Source organism: Sinohyriopsis cumingii, chromosome 15 (genome assembly GCF_028554795.1).
Source record: "Sinohyriopsis cumingii isolate HCF-2022 chromosome 15, ASM2855479v2, whole genome shotgun sequence".
NCBI lineage: Eukaryota > Metazoa > Mollusca > Bivalvia > Unionida > Unionidae > Sinohyriopsis > Sinohyriopsis cumingii.
This window is the reverse complement of record NC_142975.1, coordinates 137,161,680-137,188,996: the sequence shown is the minus strand read 5'-3', so window position 1 is coordinate 137,188,996 and position 27,317 is coordinate 137,161,680. Positions and strand designations below refer to the sequence as shown.

Here is a 27,317-nt window from a genome sequence, read left to right as displayed (position 1 = left end):
TACATCGACATTCCAATACACAAATTATGCATAAGACTTTCTCTGACTGTGCAAAAAATGTAGTTTTTCAGATAAGCCACTCAGCACACAGAATTGAGGTCATGCTCACAGATTATGCATTGTGTTCATTTCTGAGTAAAACTGATTAAGGAATGCATTTGACCTTGAAATCTAGGATTCAAGTTAAATTAGAAAATAAACCCTAGGAAAATAATTATTACACTCATTTGCAAGAAAACACTAATAACATGTAAAAAAAAAAATGCCAGTCCTCATTTGACCTATATTCCGTTATCAACAAACACATGTTACTAAATAATTCACTATGTAATTCATTGTCACCAGCAGCACATGAATCTATAATTGTTGTTTACATGGCCTGTGTACATGTACTTAAACTGGCCTAGATTTTGGTCTGCACGAGAAAACTAAGAAGGCTTGCTGAGGCTATTCACAGATAAATAAAAACATGAACAAAATAAAAAATGCTCACAAAGATCTTTGCGACCAGATTTCTAGTTTCATTGTGATTTCTTGTATGCCCAACATGCTTCTGGAGGGGACTGCACTAGTTTTAACATTCTAGTAAGACCACAAATTATACTTGGTTGAAAAAAAAAATGTTCATCAAGGCTAAAAGTGGGCACCCTGAATTTGATCTGGATAAACTTATCACAGATGCTTGCATGCATTTTAACACATGCAAGCATAGGAAAATGTGAACTCAGTTACTGCAAACATAATGATGAAATAGTTCATAAGTGTCTATTACATTGTTGCTGGCTTACTTTTATATGATCTGAATTAAACCAGTGTACACTGATGTGTTGTAAACATGCCTGATTCAATCTCTCTCTCTCTCTCACACACACACTGATGCGCACACACACAGATTTCTCTAGAAACAATGAAGTGGGACCCTTCAACATCTTGTAAGGACCATATAAAATTCAAACATGGGGGTCCTCGGGACTCCATGAAATATCATGCTAATGGATTCCCTAATATAGATGACAAAAGTTATTAAATTATTTTGATTATGGCAATCTTGGTGGCAATTCCAGCAATTTTGCCAGCAATGAGAAATATCTGCTGGGCTACCAGATTTTCAAATCTGGTTCCGCTGGAATAACCACGTATTATCAAATTTTATCTATACCTGGGAAGGCCATGGAACCTGAAATGATTTTTACAAAATTCTAAAATAAGCATGAAACAAGAATATTTGCAATCCCAGTTCTTCAAAACGACCTTACTTTCTGATCTAGCAGGGGTACATGGATCGTAGGTTTTCCATTTCTGGAAAAAGGATTGTGCAGAGATAGATTTAACACCTGCTATTAATTAATCCACACCACACCTTACCGTTTGAGAGAGCTTGTTGTAGCTCCGAGGCATTGATGTCCCCACTGCCATCTCTGTCAATTCTACAATGAATACCGAATAATTTACATCATTTACCAAGTCATAACATTGACTCATCACCAACAGACACTTTGTAATCCAACAGAATCAAAATGACCGTACACCATGTTACATATTCATATGTATCTGCTCCATCAAATACATGCTGTAGACTTACTGAAGGCTTCTTCACTTATAAGACAGATTGATCAAGCTTACCATTGGCTAGAGCCTGTTGGAGTTCTACAGCAGATACTTCTCCACTTCTGTCCTTATCAACCCTGAGAACAGTGGAGAAATAGACAGTTATCGACTGATTGTCACAAAGTGCAACTAATAAACATGAAAACAAATACCTATCTCTTCAAAACTTTATGCATGGTCAAAAAAACTGATATTTGTAGTGATAGAAAATAAAATACACAATGTCATGTCAGACAAGAAGAAGGTATGTATGATCAAAACTCCACTTAAGAAGTGATAAGTGGGTGCTTACAGAGTTCATCTGATCTATGCTTTGGTTTCTTGAAGAAAAAAAAACTGCTTAAGACTGGGCAGGTGCCCAAACCAAGTAACCCTGAGATAAAGTTTCACAGTGCTAGAAAAGAAATACTGCCAAATTAAAAAGAATTACTCTGGAGAAGACAACTGGTTTTTAAAAAAGTGTCAAAATGGTGCCATTAGAAAATATGTTAAAATGTCCTGAAGAAAATGAAACTCAGAGTTTACATGAACGACTAGTGTTAAAATGCCACAAAGTCATCCCAGCAAATAATTTGCCTATCCACTTAAAATATAAGTTGAATGAACATGCATCAAGCTTTGAAAGTACTGCTTGAATACAGCCATGCTTTAATTCTACATGCACCTTGTAAATGCACAAGTATGAGCACAGAATCAAATCCAGTCCAAAGACGTGAAAATATCTGGAACATAACCAATTGCTACTTACCATTAGACAATGCTTCACCTAGCTCGTTGGATGCAATTTGCCCACTTCTGTCCTTGTCCACTCTAGAAAAGCCAGTGGACAAGAGTCAATTCAAATACATTATTCTGCTGTTATTTCTACCTTAAACTACATACCTTAATAATGTTGAAATGCTAACAAATTGCATAAAATTGCATTACATGATCCTCAGATACATCGGGATGCCAAACTTCACTTCACTACATTTTTCATTTATCTGCTATGGGTAAAATGGTTGGTAAAGCCTCTGTTTACATAAATATTAGCAACAGGACATGGAAAATTGATTACTGTAAATACTAACTTATAAGTTGTAAAAATTGCAATCAAGAAAGATCCTGATTTGCCATTGCATAATGCACCTGCAGATCAAAGTCTATGTTGTTTGTTCTATTGATTACTATCAACCACATAGATCTGGTAGTGCATAATGCGATTACATATCTGGGTCTATGCACTTTGCATTTGGTCTTGACTTATAAGCCATTATATACAGTACCAAATCAGTAGCATCACAGCAAACTCGGCATACTTTTTCCACCAAGTACAAGTGATGATTCTTGATACTCAAATTGCTGTGTTATTTGTCCCAAACATCTCTGGGACAAATCTGACTTACTATAGTTCATTCCGCAAAGCATCATGAATGATATCTGCATCTGTTTCTCATTGAATTTTCATGTCAGTGTCTCAAACTGTAGCTAAAATTTCCTAATTCATTTTGTGCATGAATGGTTTAAACATAATCCATACTACCATACAGCATAACACCATTCATTCAATAATTCAGAAAAAGACTGGTCTGTGTTCATGTTATCCGCCATATTTGTTCTGGGTTCAGGAACAGTATATAATTGATACTGCAAAGAAAAAACAGGTGGCAATTACGTTATGGCCAAATAGGAAATATGATCATTCCTTAATAAATAAACTGACTCTTCCACAGGCCATGGTTCATGATAAAGTTGCTGTAAACAGACCACCCTGCTTTAGCATGTATTCAATGAGATGTGTTGCGCTCTATGTCGATTTGAGAAAGGTACTGAAATATTGTCCACAAAACGAATGTTACTTTTTGTTATATCTAACGAAGCTAACCTGAAAATTCACTGAGCTATAGATACAGATAGGATTCACGATGCAGTTTGGAACAAACTATAATCTATTCCATTTGATGTCTGCACAACATAGTCACAGGAAGAATAAGAACTTTCTGCTCAGCATGTATTAGATTCAGTCAAACAGCTCAAATACTCTTGAATCATTTATAAATCCAACAGTGATGAATACATCTGGAGTTCAGCAGTCTGCATATATATTCAGATGGTATTACAGGTTTCTTCATTATGTTCACTTTATCCAGGGAGATTTTGACAGTATCAAGGTAAACACATTAAGCATCACAAACTGTTTCACAAGTGTGTTATGAATATAAAAGTGAACAAATCAATAAAATATAAAAGTCAATATTTTGCATAGCATTTTTATTTACCAAACTTATATTTTCATGCCAAAGCATATTATGGTCTCTCAATTTAAATAATATACTGTATATGTTTCATTTCTTCACTACTTCACACCACTATTATATTCAAGTCAAACTCCTTATTGGAAAGTCATATGGATTTTTCCGGGTCTGATTTCCACTTCATATCTGATTGGGCTATACAGATTTAAATGTTGACTTGTTTTTCAAAGATCACTGGTTCATTTTTGGAATGAATACCATAGACAGCAATGTAATTTCTGGCAATTATGGTCAAACCAGGTACAAAAATGTTTAAGCGAGTGAGTAATTATTGTGGATTATTTTCATTAGACACAAAAAAAAGCAATAAGGTGCATTCAAGTGAGAGGGCATGGAATTAGATGACAGAATGTTTATTTAATAGAATAACTTTCAAAGGCTAGTTGGGAGAAAGAGCACACAAAAATATTGCTGGCTGAAATGAAAGTGCAACAGGATGGTGATGGTAAATGGCACCAATCAGAACACCGTTTATCGTACCATCTTTTTTTAAATTGATCCTCTTACCATATAATGATGCACACATGAAACATGGGTAATGTTCCACCACTACCTAGCCTGAATAAATTCATCAGAACACTGTGCATGATTTCTTTATCTAAGCTGAAATATTAACAAGCAACAGTAAAACCTCTTTCCTATATTGTTGTTGTTGTTGTTCTAGGGTTTAACGCCATTTTTCAGCACAAGATAGAATATACATGGCGGCCAGTATAACTGGTGGAGGAAGAACCCTGGAAAACCCAGGGAAGAACCACCGACCCATGAGAAGCTACTGGCAGGCTTTCCCACATGCCCATGCTAGCCAAGCCTTGGACTCGAACCCACGCAGACAGGTGAGATGGCAGTGATCCGGAACGGTGAGCGCTTTAGACCACTTGGGGCCCCCTTTCCTGTATTGCAAACCATTCTATCCAAAAAGTGTCTGTGTGTGTGCTTGTTTTAGGATTTTTAACAGCTTTAACAATTTTTCAGTAATATTGTTTTGATGTCTGCAGTGTGATAGTCCATAGTGATGTCTAGTACTGGGATATCATGCCGCAGATATGTAGCATCATGTCCCACCCTGTCACAGTATTCTGACACCAGACCAACCAGTCCTAACTCTAACTTCTTAATGCTGAGTGCCAAGCGAGGCAGCTGTTAGTACCATTTTTTATAGTCTTTGGTATGACTCGGCCAGGGTTCAAATGCATGACCTGCTGCATCAGAGGTGGATGCTGTAACCACAAGGCCACAAAAGTAGTCATCAAAAGAGTAATACCCAGATGCTGGGTAAATGGGTATAATTTGGAATACTGTTGTGCAAGTTAACTTCAAGGCTGATCAAATTCCATAGCCTGACATCATGGAATATTCAATTTTTGAACTTGGACAAACCTGTCCAAGGTGCTAGCCTGTGACAAGTGATTTTTCCTATCTTAAACAAGTCATACAAAGATTAATTTTCACGCTTTAATCACTTTATCTACCAGTACCTTTCTCTGACCATGCATGCCCTCCAAACACACTGAATGCTTGCATCTAGCCTTCTCTATTCTTATCACACCTACAGAAGTAGTCATTGATAACTAGGGTACTGCATGCATCCTTTTACCACTGACTGCATATTGAGCTAAGCAACCAAATTATCATTCAATCAAACCACTACAAACAAACAATTTTGGCATGATTAATTAGCAGTGGTTTTAATGGCCTTGGTATGTTGTTATTTACGCAACTCAGATACTCATAAGCAGATCACCTTTTGATTAGGCACTTCATTAACTCTAAAGGAAAGATGTTTTGCCCTTACTGCAAACATCCCAAAATGGCACAGGTTGGAAATCCAACCAGTATACATGTATTTATCAATGGAACTGACAAATTAAGGATAGAACCAAACAAATCTCACAACAGTTCTGGACATCATACAGCTTGTGCAGCACATTATCCAGTACAAATCAAAAATCCCTACACTCCACATGAAAAAGCCAAAAAAAAGCCATTTTACAACTAAATTAGAATGAAATGAAACAAAGAAAAAAACTCTTTAACAGAGCCTACACCCAATCCATTTATGGAAACCATTTTCTAATTTAAAAATGATGTGTGCAGTTGGCTTCAGTTACAAGAACACATTCAGGATGTTAGAGTGTGTTCTGTCAACTGATCAAGCCTTGAGAGAAATTAGGGACAGTCTGAACTCTAGCACATTCCTTTCTACTCTTGCTGATACCATATCAGGACCAAAAAAATTGTCTTGTAATTGTAATTTACATTGGCAAGCACATCTAACTAACTGATGAATGTAACTAAACCCACATCAGGACTGCCAATAGCCTTGAATAATGTTATATGTTAACAGTCTTGATGTATCACAATGATATAATCCAAAAAGCCTTTACATGAATTCTCCATAATTCCAAAATAACTACATGGTCTTTATGAGCATATTGCAATTCCAATGAATAATTGAAATAAAAAAAATCATTTCAAATAATAACTGAACACAATTAAATGACTGTCTCCACTACAACTATTTAAGATAGTAATAATACTTCTGTTATGAACTTTGATATAAAAAAAACACATTTTTAGAACCAAGCTGAGGACCAAAAGTTCATTTCCAGATCATTCTAACTAATAAACAAGGTCAGGCCCTTTAACAGCCAACCAATCAGTAATCAAGTGAGCCTCGTTTTCCTTGGGGACAGCAAATGACCTAACTTACATCCCATCAAATCTGACAGCAAGATTACTTCTACACCTTCCAACATCAAAGGCTGCAAAAACACGTTTACTCAAACAAAATGACCTCATCCAAAGAACCCCACATGTGACAAAAATAGCTATCTGGAACTACTTGTCCCAGACATCTAGTTCCAGAAAATGTTACTTTCCCCAAAATTTCAATCATTTGCCTAGAATACCATAGATAAGATGTATATACTTTAATCCACAGTGGTATATATATCTATATTGTGTGCTTAACTTTTGTCAATGACTGTAGATTGTACTTTAAGATAATGGTTATTTGTAAATCGTGTGTTTATATTGCTTACTTTTGTCCATGATTGCAGGTTATAAAAAGGTTGTTTATGAGTTTAGAATGTTCGAGAAACAAATTTGTTTATGACTAATTTTCTGTGGGAATGACTCACAGCCAGGTCAAGTGAAAATGCATATACTGGGTTTTGGTAAGCAAGTAATTCATTTCTGTTTTTAAGATCAGTATGTGGAATCCATTTGCTATCAATGTTTATAGTTGTGTTAATATATAATTTGAGAGGAATTATTTACATAAACCAAACATTAGAACGGACAAGTTTCACAACACCTGAAAATAATGTTCTCAGGTTATCTCGCAATTCCAAAATCAGGTTCTCACTGCTGGGAGATTTACAAACAATCAAGATGTCAGAATGGAGAAGTATATTGATTATAGCCTGGTGGATTAACAGTGTTTAACTGTTGAACAGTTAAAAGTAATCTTAAATCTGCAGTATGATATTGTCAGCAGACAACCAACCATGCTACTATTACGTACCTACATTCTAATGTATAGGAAAACGGAATCCTTGCAGTTAAAATAAGTGTAAGGGTCGTGCTGACATCTAACATTTTACAATCTGTTATGGCTCTCCAAAAATGTGAATTGGTCTGGAGATTTAAAAAGAATTATCAGAAATGACTTTTCAAAAGATTTATGACTATTTAGTAGAGAAAACGAAAACAGCGATGAAAGGAACAATTTTTTAAAAAACAGATTGCATTTGCATTTTTTTTTACTGAAAGGCAAGTAATTGAGATTAAAGTTTCTAGGAACAGAGACCTTAATTGTGTATGTGAAATGTGACTGCATCCATGAAAAATAAAATACTAAAACTATAGAATAATGTTATTTTAAATTAAAATACCTAAACTATATACATGCACGTTTTTTTTATTTAAAATACCCAAACTATAGAATATTATTTTACTAAAAATACTAAATCTATCAAATAATGTTATTTTAAATTAAAATTGTTTAGACAATTGTCAGGCTTATATATCCAGGATTCTGAAAATGGGTTTATGAAGACATTTTCAGGGTCTGAAACTGACATTTGTCCATTAGTCAGAGACTAATAGATTTCACCAGACTAAAATTGCTATTAGTCTAATGGAACTATGGAAAATTTTATTTTAAATTTAAGCTGAATGGAAAGGGTGGAGATGGGCTGCTGCAGTCTCAATTTGCAAGGGCAGTGATTGTTTTACTGTTATTCTGAATGATAATATTATAACGACATATTATTCACTTTCTACCACCAATCTCAGCTTCCAATATAAACATTCACCCTGCAGTGATAACCTCATTTTTATTTTTTGCTATCGATATCAGGAATGGTAACTTGTCTGAAACGCGTACTGTGAACGGGTCTATTACAAGGTGCTCATTGACTTTTGATTAACACATTATTTTGGAATTATAGCGAACTCATTCACATATATTTTGGATTGCATCATTGTAGTACATTCAGGCATTCAAGACTATTGGAATTCATGTGCAGCATTCTATATTTTTGGACTTGTGATTGAACATTTAAGGAATGACTGTTGATAAAAAATTCAATTAAGTATGAACCAAAAGAACATTGTGCAAATTGTATGACATGGGCTGTCTTCTCATCAGTTTCACTGAATGATTTTTTGGAATGGCAAATTTGTTTTATCTGGGTGTCTGATGTTTTGTATCTGATGTTGATAACTTTTAGTTAACTGCAGTACAAAGACTCAAAGACAATCCGACAAAAAAAGGCATGGTAATGTGATCCGAAAATTTTAAAATTTTAAGCTTAGCAAAATATTGATATGATTGAATAAGCGATAAGTACTCATTTGAATTTAGAGTTTGCATCAATTTATATTTTTCCTGTCTTCTGTTTATGTTAATACAAATACACTAGTGTAAATATCTGCACGACAAATTTAGCTGTTGGACTGTGCCTTGGCTTATGTTGGAGTGAGCAATTTGGAGACATACTAGTCCTGCACCAGCAAGTAAAAAAAAAAAAAAGAGGTAATTTTCAAGCCCTGGTCAAGCATTCACTACACCCAGATTGTTTGAATGGCCTGGAAAAAAAGGTAGATAAAGAAATGAGTGCTTGGCAGACTTATGTGTACAGGAAAATAGCACTGGTAGCAGCTAGCACCTAAGAACATTGTACTTATCCAACTTTGATAACAAATAGTCCTGGATGTTGTTGGGCTATGGAATTTGATCAGCTCTGTGTACAATGCTGGCCCACCTGTCTTGTAGAATTACAAAGATTATTTTGAACTTTGTGTCATGATACAGGACTAGTGAACCTGTCAGATGCTAAGAGTCGAGGTATGCTCAACTAGGAATCAGCAGTTGAAATTCATATAATCCAAAATAAATAACACAAAATTTGATTCTAACAGTACCAACTGTTATGCGGGGCGGGTAGTGAGAATCAAAATGACATCAGGAGTGTGGAAAATTTATAACATGTAGCATGTGCCATAGATTTTTCATCAGCATGGAGACTTTGAAGAAGCATATATACATACCCTTGTATTAAGTTTTAAAACGAAAGACTGATAAAAATTGCACACTGGACATAGTGTCATGACAAACATGGAGAAATATCTGCATCTACTGGCATGCTCATCTGGCATTGTGGGTTTGACACCACTATTCAGTATTCACTTTAGTATCAAGCAGCCTGACGACGGTACTGTCTACAGCTTAGATGGTCCAGCTCAGGTTCCATCTTTATGCAGTATTTCTCTGCCATCATTCCTGTTAAGATTAAAATGAGGCAGACATCAACTTGTTGGTCCAAGCATGCCCCAGTTCGCCCACAGGGGCATGTTACAGAACTGAAAATTAGCTTTCAAGGGATACATTTCGCTTCCATTTGAAGAAAAGGGGGTAATTTTCCATATCAGAGAATATATTTAGCAATGAAATAAGGCACAGAATGGGAACATGTTATTGGAGCCAATTCTATTATATTTTTGTCCCAATTTTTTGTTGTTTAGGGGTGGTTGTTTTCATTATAATAAATTAACTCTGCATATATTCCACAATAGCACATTTTAAACTATAGTCCTACAACAATGGTGAAATCCAAGACTATCCGAACGCAAACGGCACTGCCGGGGACATTACTTGTCCTGACATCAAAATCAGCGAACAGTTATTGCATTTTCTCCAATATCTCACAAACTGAATGAATTGTGTCAAGCTGTTTTGAAAACTGAACTGTTCTTGATTATGACTGGCTTAAGCTGAAAATTAGCAGATGCAATTAGGATAGACTAGCAGGATTGGAACTACCAAGTGGTGCAGACTCGTGTCTTCCCTGGTGCAGCCTTCCCGAAAGCCATCGGTCCGTCGGACATGACCGACAAATTTTTACCCGGACCGAGAGTTTGTTAGTCGGCATCGGACCGACTGTCCGGCAGTTTTCTCACTCTGCACCGCTCGAGTAGTCATTCTTGAATCTAGTTTGTTAAACAGATTTTCATTGGTTACAAGCTTTTGAGTGATCCAATCGCTACGCCTGTTATAAACAGTTATGCGGCTCACCTGTCATCATGGCATCGTTGAAATATTACGACGGAGCGAAACCAGGGAAAAAAGAAAACTATCTTATGAAGAATTGAAAGAAAAGAAAAAGGATTATGAAAAACATAGGGTTGAAAGAACCTTTAATGATAAATGGAAAGAAAACAGAGACTGGTTAATATTTGATGAAATAAAGCAAGTTATGCAGTGTGCCATGTGTCTCAGTTTCTACGGCGAGAAAGCGAGGTCTGATGAAAATTTGCGAAACACAAACGCGTTTATCGTCAGATGTACAAATTTTAGAATGTCAACAATAAATAATCATGAACTTTCCAAGTCCCACAAAAGAGCATCAGAGTTTGTTTCAGGCAGACAGAAAACTGCTCAGGAAAAACTAGGGTCAGAAGCCGGCAAAGCACTTAGGCAATTAAAGGCAGCTGAAAAAAGTAGATTAGTGCATTTGTTCAGAAATGCACACGCAGTAGCCAAAAATAATTGTCCACTATCAGATTATACATGGCTGTGTGAAATTGACAAAGCTAAAACAATTAGACATAGGCAGTACATATATTAATGACAAAGCAGCTGCAGATTTCATACACAGTATAGCACAGACAGAGAAGCAAAAAACTGTCAATCTTATAGAGTATAATCCATTTTTTGCCTTTATGATGGATGGAAGTACAGATATCTCAGGAGATGAACAGGAGACCATATACATAAGAACTGCAATGAAAGGTGTTGTTAAAGAAAGGTTCCTGAACATTAGCACTCCAAACTCAACAAAGTCTCTGGATCTCTTTGAGAATGTTATGCAGGTCTTCAAGGAGAACAACATCAATGAAAGTATGATTCATTATAAAAGTTTAACAAATTCTGTAAATTTGATTAAATAAGATCAGATTTTTTTTAATTCTACAAAGCAATGAATTTAACTTAACTTTACTTGATTAACATGTGTTATTTACACTTAGAAAATAGAAAACAAAACACGTTACAAAATACCTCAATTTTGTTATATTTTGTCGGTCTGACAGATTTTTTTTCGGTCTGACAGATTTTCAGGTTTTGTCAGACCGAATGTCTGACACTTTTTTTTAGCTTTCGGGAAGTCTGCCTGGTGTTATATTGTTAGAGGTTAGACTCCTAATTTTCTCTGTAACGAACCCTAGTCCTACAATGTAAGATGTAGCACAAGTTGGTTTTGTTTTAGTGCTATGTCTTACTATCCAAACAATGGCCTTGTATAGCATGTTCTGATGTCATTGACATCAGAACGAGTAGTCAAAGTTTCAGGAATATCTCACACATTTGGCAGCATATATCGACATTCTTCCACTAATTTATGTGTAATTAGTATACTTACTCTGCTGTCTTTATCCTGGCGGAATGAAACTATGACACTAGCAAATGGACGCATTTTCATGTTCTGTTGACATACATTTGAATTTGTTGCAATGTGACGGTGGTCAAGGTATGCTGAAGTATATTTAAGTAGGTTCATGTGGGGGATATGTTTCTTGAATTAAACGAAATGTTGCTCTACAGTTCGAATAGGCATATTATAAGTTTATTTGTATCGTTAAATAATATTATTTCAACTTAGCCCGATTTTGGCATTCACGGCTTTCATCGCTTTCCAGTGAATTGAAATGTAGGCCAATGAAACTTTAAAGCAGGTCCATTTCTTTTGTGAGAATTTGAATTTATTTGAGAAAAGAAATCAGAGTAAGTAAAGTCTGACTAAAACATTGACTTTACTTTGTAGAAAAGCGCCGTTATTTTAGTTACCAGTTGTGAGATATTCCTGAAAATCTGACTTTCGTTACGATGTTAGTCGACATCAAAATACACTACACAGCGCTATTAGTTAGGCAGTAAGACCATGACGCCCAAAACATAAATATCAGCGTGGTCTTTCATGTAGGGCTATAACGAACCCCTTTGACCTGGCCAAGTAGCTTATTTAACTTTCAGCGACTTTTATATCGTACATCCTAAACAAAGTCAACTGAAATGATAAATTATATTAGAGCAATTTTATTGTTATATGATTCACCACCAAATTCACAATGTCGGTTCAAACAAGACGGCAACTGACGCCAAAGCAAAACTGACACACGCAGTCTTCATAGACCAAACGTGAACTTAACTCAGTCACAACCTTGATCTACACGAACAATTAGTATATTTCGTAGAAGATAAATAAAACCCCATGAGTTTATACCTTTGAAACACATTCCAAAGAAAATTCTGATCTACTCCAGCAGGAGCAGGTGGACGATAGGCTTGCTGCTGTCCGTAGTACGCCATTTTCTAAATGGGTTTGTTCGGTTTGTTTCGGTTATGTTCGTTTCAACGCACGCTCCACATTGGTGAACAAATTTAACTTCCTCGCACGCCCAGTATGGCTATCAATTTTGCGTTCAAACATGATCAGTATTGATGCCTTCTCATTTCTGGCGATCCAGAATAAAATTATATATATATATATATATATATATATATATATATATATATATATATATATATAAAGTTGCCGCATGTATTTAAATCCAGCTTGTGAATTAACAAAAACGCATTAAAAAATTGCCTAAATTCTGTATTATATCGTTGTCCACGTTCTTATAAACGATTTTTTTCTAAAATTACACGCGTATGGAAGTTTCATTAAGTGAATGTACCCCCTTTTCTACCATAACTGTTGAGAATATGACCAGCGAAAGCCTTTGGGGGGTGGAGTGTATTAGGTATGTATCTGGTGATGATAACATAGCCTGATTAGGCAGCCAGCGCCTACGGGAGTAGTAATAGGGGGCGATATAGGGCAAATCAGCAGAAAGAAGGAAAAACACCCTGGGCCTGTATAGGTACAAGGGATAATCCAGTCAAAAAAGTATTGGGCCTGTATAGGAACAATAAGAATGGAACGGGGAAGGTGACGTCACGGTACTGACGATGAGCAATAATGTTCCAAGCAGCTGACCTCAATCCGGACCAAAGAGCGGGTGAAAAAAAAACCTAGAACGCTTGGCGGGAACAGGACTGCCGGAACAGAGACAGAGATAACACATACAATAGACATTATACAAACAACTATACAACACACTAACAAAAATCGTTTAGGCAAGAAAGCAAATCTTTTTGAGGCATATGAGTGGCCCTGAAAAGGGCCTTTGGATTCTTCTGCTTCTTTTTCTATTTTCTCCACTTCTTCCACCATTTGCTCACTTTCTCAAAGATTTCTTTCTTCTTCTTCTCTCCATCCTCTGGCATCCAGTCAGGATGCCCCATTGATCTAAATTTCTCATGCACTTTCATCCAGTTTTCATTTAGTTTCTCAAACTCCTTTTTCTTTCTGTTTTCTTTGTCTTTTCTTTCTTTAGACCACCTTTCTTTTTATCTCCTTCACTTCTTCTTCCAGCACTTTTCTCACTTCTGCTTTCTTTAGCTGGTCCAACCCCCACCTTACAAAAGACTACTCTGTGAAATTCAATATATCTTGTATTTAAAAAAAAAACCCACATGACTTTCATTACATTATCAACGGCCTCCTTGAATGTTCTCACTCTCACATACAGAGGGTAAATGAAGCCTCTTAATCTCTTCACTTTTTCCTCTATCATGTCTTTCACAAGATGCATGGCTACTTTTATGCTTGTCACTTGTCTTGTTACAAAGTCTTTTGTAACTGGATACCGCTATTCCTCATCAAGCCGTTCTACTATATAGGTGGCATCCACCATCCAGTACCAACTGTCCTTCAAGTTGTTGAATAAAGCGATTGCCATATTCTTCTTTTGTTATTCCGTAGAATGGCGAGAACGACGAACGCTTTGACTTTATATTTGTCAAGCACGGACGTGAAGGAAAACATCCCCTACACTCACTTCACATAGTATTTACTATCCATACACAATGGAAGGAAAACAACAAAACCCCAAATTATACTATCAAAAATTCAAAATATACTATTCACACACGAGAAGGAGAAAATCAAACCCAAAAATATACTATCAATAACCACAATATACAATCAACACAGAGGTGAGGAGCAAAAACAAACCAAAATATACTATCCACACACGAGAAGGAGAAAATCAAACCCAAATTATACTATCAAAAACCAAAATATTTACTATCCACACAAAAAACGTACGCGAACGCTTACAAACCTCTAAAATCTACTATCCACCCAACCCAAACGCATGTGTACTTATGCAAACACACACAATCACACACAAACACAATCTCTCTCTCCCTCTCTCTCTCTCTCTCTCTCTCTCTCTCACACACACACACACACACACACAATCACATTAGTAAATGAGTCAGTGTTTTTAATCGCACTACTCCACACTGATACAAATTGGCAACTTGATTAGTATCTTTTCTAGAGATTTGGTTAGCCCTGAGAATGGCTTTTTTTAAACCTCCAAATGCACCTGGTTAATGCATGCACCTTCCAGGCCGAGCACCACACACGCAGCGCATACACCAATCATTCTCCCAATTGATTTCTGTTGTTGCGAGCGCAAATGGTTGACGAGTGGCCTCATCGTCCCAATTTTCACTTGAGGGATACTGAAGTTTCTCTCCATCACGACTCTACGTCCTGCCTGCGGGTGCTGTTGTCTCCTTACTTGCGTAGGTCGCTGAGGCTCAAACTCTTGTCGCTGTCTCTCCTCTCAATCTGGAGGACAGCGACTCTCGGCGGTGGTGGTATCGGTTGTGGCTAACGTGTTGGTGGTGGTGTCCTCACCACAGGCTTTACCTCACAAATTTGCTTCAGCATGAGGTGAGGTAAGGTAGCTTTTTCTTTTCCTCCTCTTCTTTCTTTTTTCTCTCCTCCTCCTCCTTCTCTATCCTGTCTTCCTCTTCAATCGCCTCCATAGCCAGTTCATCCAATAAACGCCTGGTATACTCTAGGTGCATTTGAAGTTCAAGCAATTTGCTTATCCTGCTACTCATTCTTTACAGTTGTCTCGTTGACAATTGGTAAACAGACTGACAAGCGTCCCTTTATATTTGTCAAGCACGGACGTGAAGGAAAACATCCCCCTGATACCAAAATGTACAAGGCCATAACATCACCCAAAAGAAACATGGAACGCGCGGACTTTAAAGAAACACTCACTCACTTTTTTATTTACAAACATTAGTTAAAAATTTGACAAGCTACTGAAAACGAAGTGCTTATAGATGCACTTCTAACAAAGTTAAAGAAACGAAGTGCTTATAGACACATTTACATTTTTCTAACTTACTAACATACCATTGGCAATTGAATTAGTATCTCTTTTCTAGAGTATTGGGTAGCCCAGAAAAGGGCTGTTTTTTGTGGACGAGGAGGTATGGCAATCTTTTATTGTCTAAGATTGCGTCCCAGTCTAGCGGCAGGCTTTCCCACAGGATATGGTCTGCTTCTTCAGAAAGAGACTGAGAACTATTTGGTGTCTCCGCGGCAGTCGACAAAACCTCTGTCTGGTTCCTGCTGCTGCTGCTGTTGCTGATACTCTCTCTGCTCTCTCTGCTGTTTCTGAAGTCTGTACTTCTCCGTCGTGGAACGTTTTCAACTCACCTTGAAAGAACGCATATGGAAATATTTTACGCATCAACACACTCTCAAGTACATCGACGTCTTACCACACCTGGGCCAAGCGTACAACCAATCTTACCATCGGAGCATCGGATCTGACCCCCCCCCCCCCCCCCCAAGAAGTGACTCCCGACAACGAAGTGACAATTTTTGAGCGACTATTTAGTACGTCTCCAACGGTGACAGTCCCCAAGAAAGGGCAGAATTGGCAAAGGAGATTGAGAGCGCATTGTCAAAACTAAACGCACTTTCGATAAAGATTATTTACCCAACTGGACCGCCGAATTGTTTTATGTCACTGGATGAGTGCGTGGCCGTCATTCTGCCATCTATAAATTGGAAGACATGAACGGGGAAATGTTGAAAGGAACTTTTACATAACCGAGTTACAACGCGTAACCAAAAAAGAAGACGAAGTGTACGACATCGAAAGCATTCTCAAACAAAGAACATGAAAAGTGGGAAAACGTCGTGTCAAAGGGGTCAAAGTACGTTGGAAAGGATATCCTCCCAGTTTTGATTCTTGGACGCTTCTCAAGTCATTTTCTATATAAAAAAAATAAGTGACCATCATGCCCTTCAACACAGCCTCAGCTGTCACTACACCCGTGACCACTCTTTCAGCCTGTTCTTCTCTGCAAGATCTACAAAAGCAGCCCGTGTGTATGTGGTGTGGACGTGTGCCTCAAACGCAAAACGTCTTTTGCTGCCAAATCGTTGTGGTGTATTGTGACATCGGTGCGGCCATTGCCAGTTTGAGTTTGCGACAAGGAGACAAACAATTGTTGACCATTTTCCTCCACAGTTTCATCTGTTACCGTCTCCCCAACATACCCCTGAAATAATCATCGAACGGGAATAACAAGACCCTTGCGACCAACGTCAGTCACTCTCGCAAAAGTCGCCACTCCAACAACAACAACAGTCCTCTTTTAGACATTCATCTCACTTCGAATGACCTCTCGGACAGCAGAATTCTGGAATTATGAACAACAACAACAACCAATTTACTTGACGCTACCCAGTGACAGTTCCATGGAGGTGTTTCCTAACAACACATTGTGCTGTTACACAGCCAAATTACATCAGGCCGTACATTTGTATCAAGAAGCTCATTGGAAAGTGGCTTTGGTGGAAATCATTCACCCTACACAAGTGCTAAATGCCCTTGAAAATCAGTACAAATTTATGGTCGAAGTTCAGGACGGAGCAGTACAACAAGCCATGATTAGCAGTAAACAACATCAAAAATTCACTGCGAATCGAGCAGTAGCCGACACTAATCACACATTGTACATCTATGAGTTTAACATTTTATCAGGCTATTATTTTAGCGGTCAACATGTGGTAGACGCAATTGTTGCCAGATTCAATGCAGCATTTGAGAAAGTCCCGACCAAACAAACCTGTCACCATCGAGTACTATAAAGAGGCTCGTCGCCTACTGATGACATCTTCAGAGGACAAATTGATAAGTATTAGATTTTGTACTGAATTGTTTCACATTTTGGGCGAAGACTTCAAAATGGCCACGCATAAGATTACCGAAAAGATCACAGTACCAACCATTGTCAACAACATTGACTTTGCGTGGTATTTTGATCCACCCTAGAACTTAACCAAGGACTCAATTTGATCTGTGTGTGCTACGATGTAGTGGAGTACAACGTGGTGGGACACACCTCCGTACCGTTCCTGGGTGTCATTCATTTCAAAGTGGTTTTTCCCGCGACCAATGAACAGGAAGGTGGAAACACCTATCACGTTCACCGTGAATTTGTACATCCACACTATTTACCTGTCAGTAAGTCGTATTTTGATACTGTCAACATTGCTATAAAAGGAGATTTGGGGCAAAATATTCCATTCACCAAAGGGAAAGTCACGGTGAAATTCCATTTTCGAAAACGATTATCTAACAACTTGTAAGTCATGTATCCTGTGTATTGAGGAGTCGCTCTACAGCGAGGACATGGTTTAGAAGATATTCTGAAATCGGCCATTCTTTCGGTGGCCCCGGTTTTGAAACCGACGGGGACAGGAGGATTGCATGCTTTGAAAGATGCAGAGTTGAGGCAAGGCAAAGAATTTCTCCAAACTGTCATCATTGACAAACAAAACCCCAAAGAAGCTGTTTCGAGAGCAGGCAAAAATGTCTTGCTTCAAACGGTCAAAGACATTTTTGGTCGGCGAGAAACTTCTATTAATGCCCTGGACGCTGACGGGTAAGTCATTCCTGCTTTCCTGACGACAGAAAAAGTACAAGGCAGACAGAGACGACGAAGCAGACATTCTTCCAGGGGTCTTCACACCCCTAAAGCTAGAAAAACCGAGAAAAGAAGAACTGTTCGAGAATTAGATGTCTTTGATTATTAAATCACAAATAGAGAGAGAAAGGAGAAATGACGTACCGTGAGTCTTGCGACTGTTCCATTTCAGTGTTTGATCTGTTTGTCATGCCACCCACCATGATGACAATGCGAGAATCCCAATGGGTCAAATTTTATCCCATCTCTTCTCTGACGACCTCAGATCTCGTCGAGTTTGAAATCAAAGGACAGCAGGACAAACCGAAGATTACATTTGATCTGAATAGCAGTTACTTGTACCTGAAAGTGAGAGTGTTAGAAGCGGACAATACCAATCTAGAGTACGACGAAAAAGTAGCCCCGTCAACAATTTCATGCATTCCTTGTTTAGCGAAGTGGATTTGTACTTAAATAACAAACTGGTCAGCAGCAGTATGGATTCTTACCCTTACCGATGTACCTGGAAAATCTCTTGATGTACGGAATAGAAGCCAATTATATCAATCTGGATGCCTGCGTCGTATGGAAACCTGACAGCGCGCAGAAGTTCGACGATATAGAAGGACAAAAAAAGGGACTTGTCAAACATCGAAGCAAACTGCTTAAAAAGGGTAGTTTAGAACCGATGGATTTGTACATTTGGACATGTGGTTGCAAGAGAAGTATTTGCTGAATGGCATGGATGTCCATCTGGGACTGAATCTTAGCAGTACCGCTTTCCATTTGATATTTGATGATGATACCACGTACGCAACTGTCATAGATGAATCCAGACTCTACGTATGACGTGTAGAAGTGTTACCTAAAGTGAGAAACTATATCAGCCACACTTTGAGAGCAGAACGACCGCCAAGTATCCGATACAACGCGTGGAAGTGAAAACCTTCACCATGCCGCTGAACTCTATCGAAGATCATCTGTTCCAAGGACAGTATGGTTGAGAATGAAGCCTTGAGCGGAGTCCCCCCACCCAAAAAAACTTTTTAACTTTTTGGTGTGTCCAAGATCGAAGTCAGACGCGATGGCAAGACCTTGTGTACCAGACCCTTCGAACCTGGCTTTAATGTTAATGATGTTGAAGAGAAGAAGAAGGCCAAAGTCTTGAGATCGTACTTATCCCTCTACGAAGCCACCGGACGGTTAGGGACTAACACCAGTCATGGCATTACTTTCAGTAATTATGCAGGAGGCTATGCTTTGTGGGCTTTCAATTTCACTCCAAGGCAGCGACGAGGGACATTTCTACCCTAAACAATCCGGCCAGATTCGTGTAGAACTTCAGTTTAAAAGATCGCTGAAGGAGTCAGTGAACGCCATCCTGTATGCTGAATTTGATAATACCATAGAAATCAACAGTTTGAGAGAAGTCGTTCTAGATTATTAGAAACTATGGAAGACTTTAATCCCTCTTGGAATGGTGAATAATCTATGAAAATGGGATGGGAGGATACCGTGGAACCCAAAAACAAAGACGAAGAGGATGTGGTGGTCATGTCATGAGGGCCAGAACAAAAACAACATTTAGTATCCTGTTTTGCCAAACAGCTGGCAGAAAAAAATCACGGAATTGATCAAGGAAGATTGCTATGGATGTCAAAACGATCATCCCAGTCAAATTTAACACGATACCCGTATGATGATGAGTCAGGAAGAACAATTGGACGAATATCTGGACGAAGCTTGGAGTCTCATCTCGGAAGAAGCCGTGTTGTATCAGTGGTATAAAGGCTTGCGTGATCATTCCTCCATCCATTGATTGCCCTAGAGATCCTTCGCATCGAATCTCTCTTGGCAAAGAGTTCGAAGATTCAGGATTGAAATGATGACTTATCATTACCTGAGAAAGAGAAAAAATGGATACCTGGGAACGTCCTCAAGACCATCAAGCTTATGTCATCAACACAAACGAATGTCATCTCCTAGGAACCCACTAGGAAGCCGTCTACTTTCCATGTGATGGTTGTATGGAGTATTTTGATTCGTATGGTTTACCGCCTTTGGAAGACGACATCATCGACTTTATGAGAAGAAATGCCCAGACGAAACGATTCAATAATATGAAATTATAAGGTACATATTCCATGGTGTGTGGACAATATTGTGTGTATTTTCTTCATCAATACAGTCTTGAATATTCCTTAGAACATTTAGTGACTTATTTTGATCGTCACTCTTCTAGAAACGATGACAAAGTAGATCCATGGTTTTGTGACCATTATGGCTATCTTTTTGTCTTAACATAGGAAATGTAGTGTCCATCAATGGTCTAATGAGCTACCTCAGTGGAAATCTAGCTTGACTTCATAACGTTGTCAACCTTGTCAAAAATACTTTCTTATTTGAAAAATTGTTTGAAAAGTTTTTTTTATTGTTAATTGTTGGTTGTTTGTTTGTTTACATAAAAATGTTGTGTTTTGAAAATGTCGATTGTTTTCAATTGGTATCATTATACATGCTCTTGACTTCTCTATATCCCTCACCCTCAAATCAACTATAGTATTCGGACCCAAAACATTCGTTTTGGTCCGCGCTTGAACCATATAAAGTGAGGTAGTCTCCAGTCAGACCATCCATTGTTGACTCATCCTCATATGAAGATGTGTTCAAGACTATCCAAGCTGAACGAAGCTTATGTGAATTTACATCGTGTCAGGCAAAGCCTGATACCGAAGCCTGAAACGATAGAGAATGTCAGAATGTTGAAAGTGACCGAAGACCTGATAGAAGAGCTCTTCAGAGAGGAAATCAAGAAAGAGAAAGAAGAGTGGACCGAGAAGTACAGAGTTCAGAAACAAAGAGAGCAGAGAGATCAGTAGCAACAGTATCAACAGCAACACCAACAACATGAACCTGACAGAGGTTTTGTCGACTGCCGTGTGGACACGAAAGAGTTCTCCTTCTCTTTCGAAAGAAGCATACCCTGTCCTCTGGGAAAGTCTGTCGCCAGACGGGTATGCAATCTTAGACGATCAATGATTGCCATAATCCCCGTCCAAAAAATAGCCCTTTTCAGTGCTACCCCAATACTCTAGAAAAGACATACTAGTTCAATTGCCAGAAATTTGTTTACTTGTGTTTGTCTGTAGGTAAAAAATAGAAGTATGTCTATAAGCACTTCTTTCTTTGTTTTATGTAAAAATAGAAGTGTACCTATAAGCACTTCGTTTCCCTAGCTTTTCAAATAGTCTGTGTTTGCGTTTGCAGTTATTGTTTGTAGGCAAAAAAGTGATTGAAGGTTTCATTTAGGTCCGCGCGTTCCATGTTTTTTGGGTGATGATATGGGCAATGTAAGTTTTAGTGTCAAGTGATGTTTTCCTTCACGTCCGTGCTTGACAAATGAAGGGAAGAGTTCGTCAGTCTGGCTACCCAAAGTTGACGTATCAACTTTGAGAAAATGAGTAGCAGAATAGCGAAACTATTCGAGCTCCAGATGCACATGGAGTATGTCAGGCGGGTGTTTGATGAGCTGGCTATGGAGGAAATGGCAGAAAGTGCTGGGATAGAGGAGGAAGATGAGAGAAAGAAAGAAGAGAAGAAGGAAAAGAAGAGAGGGATACTTCCTTATCTCATGCCGAGAACTATGTTTGAGATCAAGCCTGATGTGAGGATGCCTCCACCACTAAAACCAGCACCACAACCAGCACCGCAACCGCAACAACGTCAACAAAGCCAACAATACCAGTGCCACAAAGTGAAGACTTGGACGATAAGGCCACTCAACCCGCCTGTGCGCTACCAAGAACAAATTCAAATTGGGAGCATGACTGGAGTAGACGTTGCGTGTGTGGGGCCAGGCCCGGGAGATGTCAGCATTAAGCAGGTGTATCTGAAGCTCACAAAAACAGCCTTCCCAGGGCTAACCAAAGAGACTATTCATGTTGCCAATTGGTGTGAATGTGGAGTAGTGTGACTATAAACACCCACTCCGTTGCTGATATATATATATATATATATATATATATATATATATATATATATATATATATATATATATATATATATATATATATATATATATATATATATGTGTGTGTGTGTGTGTGTGTGTGTGTGTGTGTGTGTGTGTGTATATTCGTTGTGTGGATAGTATATTTGGGGTTATTTTTTTCTGCTTCCGTGTGTAGATTGTACAGTGTGTGTTTGTATGCATTCGCGTACATTTGTGTGTTTAGTAGATATTGTGTTTATTTTGTCTCCTTCCCGTGTGTGGATAGGAGATATTGCGCTTGTACTTTTTACTTCCTATGTGTGGATGGTAGATAGTGTGATTGTATGACTGCGCATAAGTTTGTGTTAATAGTATATTTGTGGTTCGTATGCGTTCGCGTACGTTTGTGTCGATAGTAAATATTGTGATTGTATGTGTTCGTGTACGTTTGTGTGGATAGAAGATACTATGTGAAATTAGTGAAATGAATGTTTTCCTTCACGTCCGTGCTTGACAAATATAAAGTCGAGCGCTTGTCACTCGCGCCATTCAATGTTGAATAAACCAAGATGGAAAGTAACTACCCTGACAAAATGAAGAAGCTGCAAGACGTTCTGGACAATTTGGGAATGATCAAAGAAATGTTAGCCAAACTGGATGACGATTTTTATTCTTACAGTCCCCATCGAGTCAAGATGGAAATCAATAATCTAAGAAAATCCAAGGACATGTTAAAGGAAATTATTAAAAAAGAAAAAGAGGAGTAGGAGGATGAAGAGCATAGCAGAAGAATGAAGGAATGGAATAAAGAGATAGAAAAGGAACAGGATAAGAGAAGAAGAAGATGAAGGAGGAAGAGGAGAAGGAAAAACAGGAGAGAAAAAATGGATAAAAAGAAGAAGACAACAGCAATAATAAATAAAAAAGATGGTGGAGGAAAAAAGGAACTAGAAGAACAAGACAAAGAAACCCAAAGGGCCTTTTCAGGGCCACTCATATGCATTTATTCTCCTTGCCTACTTTTTTTTTCTTCTTCTCGAATTTATGGTTTAGGTGTGATAGATTGATATTCTTCAATCTATGTCTAGGTGTTGTATATGTCTATGTCTATATCTCTACTGTATGTAACAAAATATCCGGGTGGGATTTCGGATTTACAACAGAACACTTTTGATGTGATACATATACAATGTTTAATGCGGAATGACTTGAATGAGAAAAGAATCATGATTAATGCCTGCGTATAATATCTAAATACACAAGTTCAGAAGTGAACCTAACTGTGCGCGACAAGAATCCTACGGTAATAGACGTTTCTTAAAAATGCAACTTTATATATTGTCAATATAAATTTCTTTCTAAGTCACAAACAAGAATATAAAATATTTGCATGACATACGTAAGCCGTAGCAACATAGAAAATATAAAAAAAATAAACGTGGTAGTACAATAGTTATAACTTATACACTATAAATTAATAATTCACATACCTCTACAGCTGAAGATGTGCAAGTCCTTAAAGTAGACCGCTCACTGACCATATATTCCGTAATGTAAAGATTTATTCTTACGGTGAGGTATTTATACACAGACAATGCCGCAATACATCGTCTGTGCGCTGAAAGTATGCGGTTCTTCCCATCGAAATCACTTCGCACGTGTGGCAGAGGATGAACCGAACTCACTATTTCGAAATCTTTGTACAATATACATAATCATCCTCTGATACCGTTGTATGACAAAAAACGAAAGCCGGGTACATGTATTTAAGAAATAAAAGGATTTATACAATTCCGTGACACTGTATTTGTCTCTCCCTAGAGTAGCGCGTATTCAGGTTAAACCCTTGTTACATAGTTACCAATGTTCAGTACCGTTACGTAACCTCACCTGTTCCATTCCTACTGCCTCTACAACAACCCAACTTTCCCTTGTCGCTTATACAGACCCAATATTCTCCATGTTCAACTTCCCTTGGCGCTAAATTTTGCCAGGAGGTCTGAAAAGTCTTGACGCTAGACGTTCCCATGACCTTTTAGACTGAGATTCCATTGACGCTAACGTATCCCACTATAATACTTACCGATTTGTCAGAGAGGCTCGAAGGATGTTGTATGATTTTCAAATACGTATTCGGAGAGACTTTAAAAGGTAAACCTTTTAGGGATCATAATGGAACCAGAACCATGTAAACTCTGTCAAGCTTATCACAAAAAATGTGAAAAGTCATTGTACTCATATTGTAGAAGAAAATTTTACGTAGCGGACGTTCACCAATTCTTCGTTGAGCGAACCTAGCAATTTCGACATCGAAATGAGTAGTAAAGAACGTGACATTAAAATATCCAGTGAACGTAGTAATGCACAAATCAATTAAAAGGATAATTTTAACAATTTAGTAATGGCTTCCAGTCCGGAATTCCATGACGTATGATGATCACCTGATCGTGTAAGGAGTCGGAACAAATGCACAAATAAGCATGATTCCAAAAACATGGAAAGATACATGACGTTTCGGCTGAGCCAGCTGAATTTTATTGACCCGCTTCAGTTCCTGAATTCCAAGCTGCACAAGTTTGTAAACAATCTTGTAGAGTATCGTTTTACAAGCATTCGTCAATACGGTGGAAATGCTGATGAAAGTTCCAATTTCACTTTGCTCACTCGTAAAGGAATCTATCCATATAAGTACATGAACAATTGAGAAAAGTTTTCAGAAACTCGGTTGCTATCTATTGAGATCTTTCGTTCATTGTTGTCTCTCGAAGGCATGATATTTACGTGCATGGTCTCGCAAACATTCAATGGACAGGGTGTGCCGTCGATTACTCGTGGGATGATTTTCGGGAAATGATCTTTGAGGATACCAAGAACCAACATACTTTTTCACGATTGACTGAACTGATTGCTGACGAAATTATCGCGAAGGTTTGAATAAATTAATTTAATAACCAAAATAAATGTATACAATGAAAACAAAATATACAAACCAGAAAATCACCAGCAAAACTGCACAGGATCGATATCGTGGTTACATAAGTGTCCGTAAATGTTTGCGTCGCGACTGGTTGAAAGGGAAGACCTCAAAGACGGCCTTCAAACCCACATGCGAAACCGCAAAAAAAGTCAAGAAAGTCGCATAAACCACATAAGGATGATGGAAAAATATGACGAACTTGGTCCGATTATCAAAATAATCAGAGTCATTAAACAGTTGCCAGCGCGGCCGAAGTTAAAGAGGCAACGGATTCACACAAGCACAGGTCGAAAATACCACAGCTCGGAATATTTAACGAGATTGGCCGCCAATAGATCGAGAAGGGTTTTATTAAATTTGCAGCTTATTTCCCCAAGGATGACTGAAAAAAATACGTAATGCTAAATTCCAAAATTCTTCCAAAGAGGTAGCATCTGACAGTTGGGTTGGTCGGGTATATCTGAAGAGGTTTAATAGGCATTAGGCAGCAGATAAGAAGTAGAAGGAGTTTAGCTGAAGCAAACAATATATAAAGAACATCAACGAGTCAGACAGTAAGAAATTGTTGAGAGACAGTGTCCTGAACAAAATGTTGCTGGTAAAGTTATCAGCAATATTAGCAAGATGAAACGCTTGCCTATTGTTAATTGCGCAACCACAGACCACAAACTCGTGGACAGGTTGGAAACGCTAGTGGGGTCAGATCGAATAGGCAGCAGCGTACTAGAAGCCCTCAATGAGGCCGCATCTATTTGTAAGCGGCTGATTACCTGCAACATCTTGGACCCGGCGACGTTTCGCTAGTTAATGCACGATATCGCTGAAGACATCAGTGATGAATATTACAAACGAGGTTCGCACAACGATCTTGAGTTCTGCACAACATCAGATGTGATTAGCAAATACTGGTACATTCAGACTCCGAATGTAGCAAAACTTCTAGAGGTACTAATTAGAGAAGCACGTGGCATTGAGAGAAAATGGAAAAACATGGAAATTGCTCTTGGAGAAATCACTGTGTAAGCTAAAGAATGTCAGTGCACTTTTTGGAAACCTGTGCATCTGCCATGTAGAATCATCATGAAGCTCAATCCTTAGAATGGAGAAGACACCTGCTATGATTTTGTTCAAAGGCAATGGACAAACAATAAGTACAAAGACTGCAACAATATTCACAAGCATCTTCATGCAGAATTTCACAGGAGTAGATCCCAAAAAGTTTAAAGCCATCGTCTTTCAGTTAGAAGTTAAAGAAAGCTTCAATTGCAACATCTCAATTGACTAACGCGGTGTCCCAGAATGGCCGAGTGGTCTAAAAAGCCCACCGTTACAAATCACTACTATCTCACCTCTGGCTGCGTGGTTTCGAATTTCGGGCTCGGCCAATATAAGTTCGTGAGAAAGCTTGCCAGTAGCTTCCTGTTGGACGAAGGTTCTTCCAGGATTCTTCCTCCGCCCTTTACACTGGCCGCTACGTATAGCTACCTTGGGCTGAAAATGGCGTTAAACCCTGTAAAAAAAAACATTAGTTGAATGGCTCAGTGGCAGAGAATGACGGAAAATCATTCAGCAACTTGCAACCTACTGAGATTCTGGAAGAGATGTCTCGGTGGAAAATGTGAGCGCAGTTGAGGCATTGGAGGATACAGGTCCTGAGTTGATCTGGGATATAATTTATTTAGAAGATCAAGCACATCCCATGGCCTTTTCCATCCTCTGTATAAACCCTTCTCCTACCATAGATTCAGTCGCCCTCATTCCAGAACCTTCTCATCTCATGGACGTAACCAGCATCCTCCCTTCAGATCTCGTTCTTCCTATGGTTACATTCACCGCCCTCCCTTCAGAACCTACTTATATCATGGATACCATTTTCGTTCCCATCCCAGCCTACTTCATCCAACGTGGCAGCCACCGATAATCCAGAGCTTACAACAATGATATTACCAAGCAAAGTGAACAAGAGGGTAAGACCATAAAGATCTAATGTCATCGAATTATCTTGCAAGCACATCAGACTTTCTAAGGCCACATCCATCA

The 27,317-nt window shown here is 38.3% G+C and overlaps 1 protein-coding gene across 3 annotated transcripts in view; it reads right to left on the bottom strand.

Annotated features, from left to right (window-relative positions):
• Positions 1 to 12,844, bottom strand: part of LOC149782871 (programmed cell death protein 6-like) — a 37,045-nt gene extending 24,201 nt beyond the window's left edge. The window contains exons 1-2 of one of the 3 annotated variants that reach the window (XM_089934405.1): positions 12,692 to 12,844; positions 1,624 to 1,685 (exon numbers count right to left, since the gene is read on the bottom strand). In XM_089934405.1, the coding sequence (XP_089790531.1) occupies positions 1,624 to 1,685; positions 12,692 to 12,777 (148 nt within the window). In that variant the 5' untranslated portion in view covers positions 12,778 to 12,844. Of the gene's footprint in view, positions 1 to 1,365; positions 1,428 to 1,623; positions 1,686 to 2,356; positions 2,419 to 12,691 lie in introns of all 3 variants that reach the window. The other 2 variants (XM_089934404.1, XM_089934406.1) reach the window with 2 other exon arrangements.
• Positions 12,845 to 27,317: the final 14,473 nt, after the last annotated feature.